The sequence below is a fragment of the Phytophthora infestans genome, genomic scaffold (genome assembly GCF_000142945.1).
Source record: "Phytophthora infestans T30-4 supercont1.41 genomic scaffold, whole genome shotgun sequence".
NCBI classification, from domain to species: Eukaryota; Oomycota; class Peronosporomycetes; order Peronosporales; family Peronosporaceae; genus Phytophthora; species Phytophthora infestans.
Window position 1 is genome coordinate 1,158,573 of NW_003303718.1, and position 6,523 is coordinate 1,165,095.

A 6,523-nucleotide genomic window follows, 5' to 3' on the forward strand; every position below is an offset into this window, starting at 1 on the left:
ATTTTGCCTTTTAATAAATGATCACCCGCGATAAACAGTTGCCAGTACTGTACAGTAGCACAGCGACTCCTCGCTTTGACACCTAGCACTTCTAGCAGATCAATAAGATGGAGACACCGAAAGCCAACCAACCTAAACAATCTGGGGGGTGTCACTCCCTGCTATGGGAGCCCAAGGTCATGTTCGCACTAAACTCGGCGTGGGGCTCAACGACCGCCAACTACCTGCCGGTCTACTACCAGCACACCGCCGGGTTCTCAAAGATGCAGATTGGTTTACTACAAACGCTGCCCAGCATCGCTGCCATCTTGGGCCCACCTTTCTGGGGCGGCGTCGCCGATCGAATTCGGAACCAGCGGTTCATCCATGTGTTCTGCATCGTCAGCGGCACGTTACTCCAGTTCTCAACCCGGTATTTTTACTGGTCACTTAGCTGGACTGCAGTCATGGTACTTATCAGTCAGATCCAGAGTGGCCCCGCTGGTTCATTGCTGGATCACGCGGTGCTCGATTTATTAGCACGAGAAGGAGGGGAATATGGACGACAGAGACTATTTGGAGCGGTAGGGTGGGGCATCGGAACTTACTTGACTGGTATCGCGGTGGCGTTGGGAGGGATCTTTTGGTCATTTAATTTGTGTCTGATTGTGGGATTTTCAACGCTGCTAGTGCTGCATCGAATCCCTTCTGTCAAGTACGAGGAGTACACTGCGCTGGAGACGACAGACGAAGGAGAACAAGACGTCTCAGATGCTGCCCCATCATTTTTGAAGACGGCACGCCTGATTTCCAAACATTTGGACGTGCTGGTGCTACTCGGTGTTGTTTTCATAATGGGAAATATGCATGGGGTATTCTCAAGTTTTCTTCAGCTCAATCTGTACAACCTTGCGGGCGACGATCCCCATATTATCGGTGTAGCTATCATGTGTGAAACATCGTCGGAGCTGCCTGCATTTTTCTTCGCTGATAAAATCGTCAAGAAAATTGGCACAGTGAATGTGTTGCTGGTGGCTATTGTGGGCTACATTTTACGAATTTCATATTACGCTCTGATGACGAATGCATGGGGTGCAATTCCGTTCGAGTTCTTGCATGGCATCACGTTCGGATTAACGTGGGCTGCTTGCACGCAGTATGTGTTTTCAGCTGCACCTCGCGGTTGTAAGGGAACCGTCATGGGGGTCCTTAGCGCCGTTCAAAATGGTTTGGCACGAGCTTCAGGCACGCTGATCGGTGGATACTTCTACGAAAACTATGGCGCTCGCGCGATGTGGACCGTCACGGGGTTTGGCATACCTCTATCCCTAGTTAGCGTCGCTGCGTTTGCATGCCTGAAAGATGATGAAGACATTGATGCGCCAGACGAGGATTTTCTGCTAGAGCAGGTTGCTTTGTTCTCTCCACACCGAGGAGATCTGCAAGGTCTAAAGTCTCCCACGCTTCAACAGGGATTTAACACTTCTACGCATCACACCTACGATTCGGTCCAATAAAAAGAACCCGGAAGAGAAACACTGAGTGCGCAGATAGGGTACATTGAAGCACGGCAGAGCTTGCTTTGATTTTGCACGGTGCGTGAAATTAACTCTTAAATCTACCAAGCATACTCATTTATGAGGGTCGAAACTTGAAAATAAAAACAAAGTATGCAGCTGCAGACACCCAGCTACCCGTCACTGACGAAGAAAGTCCTTATCACTTCCAGCTTTGAACATCGGTTGTGGCTCGTGCTCTCAGCAGATACATGTACTGTATACCTTAAGCAAATTGCTGTGTATAACATGTCATAGTAAGGCAATCATCGGATAATCGACGTTTTTCTTCACCGCAAATTGGGTTTATCACTCATCGTCGTCACTTGTTGCGTTTCGTTCCCAGAATCATTGAGTTTCTCGTGCTCTTGCACGTGAACAATGGGCTGCACGACATTCACGAACCCACACCGTGTTTTCATCGACTTCCCAACCGAGAGGATTCCGTATTTGAGGTACGATGCAGGAAGCAAAAGCAGCTGACCATCCAATTTCTTTTCTAGCGCCCACGAACGCCGTACGAAGCTACGCGCACGGATTGGATCATCTACAATTTTCTCAATTGGAAGACGGTCTTCATTAATTATGTTGAAAAATGTTGATTCCACCAAGGGAGGTAACGAGACGGAATCTATTTCAGCCTCTTGTGTTGGACTTGGCGATGGCACCGCCTGCACTAAAATTCCTGAGCTGCTACTTGTTAGATCAGCACGGGTAGTAGCGAGAGGAGACCTCCTGATTGTACAGGGTTGAATTGCAAGGGGAGGGGGGGCACATACCAAGCTTCGAGGGGGTGACGATCTTCCAATTCGAAATCGTGAAATTGTAAAAACACCAACAGCCAACACGCTGACTCCTATGTTTGCCAGCAGCGGATAATATACGTCGAGAGGCATATTCAATTTTTGGCGCACTCCAAAAGTATTTTCAAAGGGACTGCAGTCGATTTGGCTCTGTCGATTCAGCATGGAGCCATAACTCTGTAATCCGCCCAACGAAGCACCACCGACAGCGACAGCTACACTTATAGTCATTATTTCCGGCGGGCTTATGTAGGTGTGCCGAACGAACGCCAAGGCGACCTTTTCGTTGTAAACAGTAACCATATTCCAAATGATGTTGACACAGACAACGACTAGGTCATAGAATCGAATCATCGTCAATAGCGCGTGTGTATCTCCAACAATATTAGCTCCGTCACTCCACTGACGGAAACAAGGAATCACGAGCGCCCACGTCAGAAGTCTGGAGACAATTGTGAGCAAAGCAATAGGAGTACTCCAAAGTAAACTAATTTGGAGCACTCGTGTATAATCTTCGACCCCAAAGCCCATTCTTGTCGTCTGTGCGGAAGAAATCTGATACTCGGAGGCGACTAGTGGCTTCCACAAAGCCCACATCATATATCGAGAGATCTCGACCACGCTGCGAATGGAAAATGCCAGTAAAGCAAGATCTGCCATAATCATACTAATGTATAGAGAACCAGATGCAGATATATTGCGCATTGATCGATGCTCCAGTATCCTGTCGCCGTTGCTTTTAGTTGCGCCGTGCAGTATGAATATAGTGCGGTGGTTTTCACGTATGAAGAGAGTCATTCCCATAAATCCCAGACTGTCCGACGTCAGCCACGCCTTGTCTCGCAGAAACTGTGAGGCCTTGGAGGTAGAGCTTGCAAACAGAACGCTTCGATAGAAGCTGGGACTTCCACATCCATATATCAGCGTAGAGTACATTCCTGGTCCTTTGATGATGAATCCTTCCACACATACCGTCGCAGATATCGGCGTGCTTTGGCTGATCACTTCAAGCAGCTCAATCAGCTCTGTCTCCGCATCACTTCCAGGCATTTCAGCGTAGACCTCTCGACTGTATCCTCCTGGAAACTTTCTCGTGGACTCAAATGCCGATAGCCCTGCTGTCCTAGACGCAAGCTTGTCCTGGAAATTGTAGCGGCTTGCAAACTGGGTGACAATCGGGGAATAGCAGATGGGCGGTTTGCGGTGTTTGTACAGTAGCTCACATGCTGCCCATGTCATGGAATCAACGCGGATACTGCTTGTGAGGAAAACCTCAATGGCTCGAGCAGTGCTGGTGCTGGACCCGATCTGGCAGTTCTTTCCGACTGCATGGCGAAATCCACGCGTGTTGTCTTCTTCTAGTAAGGGCAACAGCGACTCACATTTTTCCAGGAAAGAGCTCCAGCCTGAGTCTCGCTGCAACTTTTGGTTCGCATACGAAAATGACGCCGTCGATTGCAATGGAACAGCGTTCGACGCAGGCAGAGATTTTATATATACTGTCGAGAACGAAAAGGTGTCGAGGGGACCAATCCATTGCAGCTTGAACCACAGATCGCGCACGTCCAGCAGCAAGGATAGGGTCGCCAAAACAATGTCGAGCAACAGCGGCAGCCATCGCGGGGCGTTCCGGCCGCAGTAGCTTCGGTTAAGCACCATGGTCGCTGGGACTTTTTGCGAAGGGCCGTCCTGTCTACTAAAAGTTGTTTTGGATGCGCTTGGAATACAGCACAAAAATAATTATAATTGGCACTTAAAAAGCAAACAAGTCTCACTAAAAATAGAGGAATTCCACTATTTTTTAAAAGTAGGAGAATAACAACCACGCCTCAAATGAACTTACCGGTAGTCTTACCCCGCATATAAGGCATAGGTGCTGTAAATGAATACAACGCTGCTTGTGTGTTATATTCGTTTAGAAAGCATATGTGTTGTACAACGAACAAATTGTTTGACTTTGAAGAAGCAAGTCTATGGGTCCTGGAATATGGCTTGGTCGTTTAGGCTTGACCCTCCTACGCGATCGGCGTGGGCACGCTGTGCTTCTTGCTAAGAGCAGCAAAGCCGTGACCTTTCACGCCTATCCGGTAGTCTGCTAGAACAGCGAGTTTCTCGTGGATACTATAGCTACGTCGCTCAGCACATATGGCTGTGTAAATTTTAAAATAAGAGAATTAAAGCCAAGTAACAGCAGCACCGACAAGTTTGTTCAGAAGGGTGGTTGGCTGGGAGCTCTCAAGAATATTCATTGGCTGGTACAGCCTTGTGTTTTACACATGTGTTCTAATTAGATAGGTAGTCAAATTGAGGTTTAAGCTAGATGTCGAGCGAATCCCGTATTTATTTAGAACACATATGCCTTATATGCGGGGTAAGACGGTAGCTACCTTCGTTTCATAATTTTATGTGAACCCAAAAGTGAAACGGATGATCTCAGGCTCACAGTTTCATTTCTGACAGTACTTTCCTGGACGAATTTCGCTTTTTTATTGGACAGAAATAAGTAACCGCTGCTAGAGACTGCCTTCTGGGAAAGCCGCACTACTCAAAATGACGCCAACGTGCGACCGTAGGTGGAAAGCCGACGTACGACACGCTTTGCTGTTTCAACATATGCCTACAGCTGTTTCCCTTGCTGATAAGAAGTAATTCTCAAATTTGATTTGACACTGGAGATTTCATTTCACTTTTCAAACTGCTCCTGACGCTAACACCCTGCCAAGGACAAGGCCTTTTATTAGTGATTCATCTGCATGAGATCCTGGTTCACTCGTACTGATAGTGACAGTGAGCATGTCCAGAGCCGTCGCCGACTGCTTCAGCCGGAATCAACTACCCCACCTGCAACACCGCCATCATTCGGAATAATGACAGTCTCTCATCATTTACCAGCCCAGCATCGTAGCGTGGATGAATCACAGGCACACCGGTCCACCCAACAGTCCTCGTCGTTATTTTCGCCCTCCTCCCGGGCATGTCGACCAAGGTGAAGACAACTTTCAAGAGCCGGAAAGCACTCCTGTACTAGGCGATGCATCTCGAGATCTTAGTTGGCCAGTGGAGATGCTTCGTCAGCCCCCCCCCGCAGTAAACCCAAACCAAACCAGTGTCCCTGTTGCCGTACAAGACGCAATAAAGAGCTTCCAACCATTACCTGGGTTCACATTGGTCCCCCCAAAGGCTGGAGAGCGGTCAATAATTTTTCAGTGGGGCGTTAGAGTGGCAGCCGAGCTCGATGGGAAAGCGTGCACGGGATGGATTTTGTCTCGGAAGTGAAAGCTGTCGCGAACACCATCAAATTATACAGCTTTACGGTAAGACGTCGAAAGCTACAAAACATCTAAAAGAAGTTCACTGCATTAATTCCGATAAAACGGTACTTCAATCAGCACGCAAGCGAACTCGGGACGACGAGGTTGACAGGCTTCGCCAGGCTGTTGTCACAACACATGATGCTGCCCGAGTGTGCCTTCTTCTGGAAAGCATGCGCATTGTGTTCAATAACTTACCGTTCAGACTGGGAAAGTACGAAGAGTCGAGATTACTGAATGAGCTTGTCACTGATGAGCGTTATCGCACGACCATCAGCGCCCAAGCGGTGACACACGCAATTGTTGAGCTGTATGCGTCCGCCAAGAGTGAGATGATGAAATTCATCCTCGAAAATATCTTGCCAAACATCAAGTGTCTAACTCTTGTAGTGGATATGTGGTCCTCAAAAACACAAGGAGAAAAATATCTTGGATTGCGGATTTATTTCATCGATAACCAGTGGCGCTTCCGGTCGTTTCTGCTTGGAACACGACACTTTTGCCCTTCGTATGGTGAGCGCAATGGTGGCATTCGTGGGCCATTCAAACGGTGGATAGATCAGATTCTTTTTGATTTTGGTCTTTCAATCAACAGCGTTTGTGGAGGCACGAGTGACGCCGGAGCCGACATGAAGTGGATGCTAACGGAAGGTTTATAACTTCAATGGGAATGGTGCATTCCACACATGACGAATGCTGCAACTAAAGCTGCTTGTGGAATCGTTAATAATAAAACTAAGTCGAAGAATAAATCAATGACAGAGCTGATATCGCGAATTGGTCGAACGGTATTTCAGGTGCGTCACGTGGAAGTTATGGGGTCACTATTTGCTGAATTGTGCGAGATGACAGGGAAAGGCAAGTCGCGAGCGCT

The 6,523-nt window shown here is 47.9% G+C and overlaps 2 protein-coding genes across 2 annotated transcripts; one reads left to right on the forward strand and one right to left on the reverse strand.

Annotated features, from left to right (window-relative positions):
• Positions 1 to 179: 179 nt before the first annotated feature.
• On the forward strand, positions 180 to 1,496 carry PITG_16133 (Major Facilitator Superfamily (MFS); the record flags this gene model as incomplete). Its single annotated transcript, XM_002897857.1, has 2 exons — positions 180 to 1,316; positions 1,386 to 1,496. The coding sequence occupies 2 exons, from the start codon at positions 180 to 182 to the stop codon at positions 1,494 to 1,496; spliced, it is 1,248 nt and encodes a 415-aa protein (XP_002897903.1).
• A 1,236-nt stretch (positions 1,497 to 2,732) lies between these two features.
• On the reverse strand, positions 2,733 to 3,997 carry PITG_16134 (uncharacterized protein; the record flags this gene model as incomplete). Its single annotated transcript, XM_002897858.1, has 3 exons — positions 2,733 to 2,735; positions 2,840 to 3,377; positions 3,504 to 3,997. 3 exons carry the CDS (start codon positions 3,995 to 3,997, stop codon positions 2,733 to 2,735), a joined length of 1,035 nt encoding a protein of 344 aa, XP_002897904.1.
• Positions 3,998 to 6,523: the final 2,526 nt, after the last annotated feature.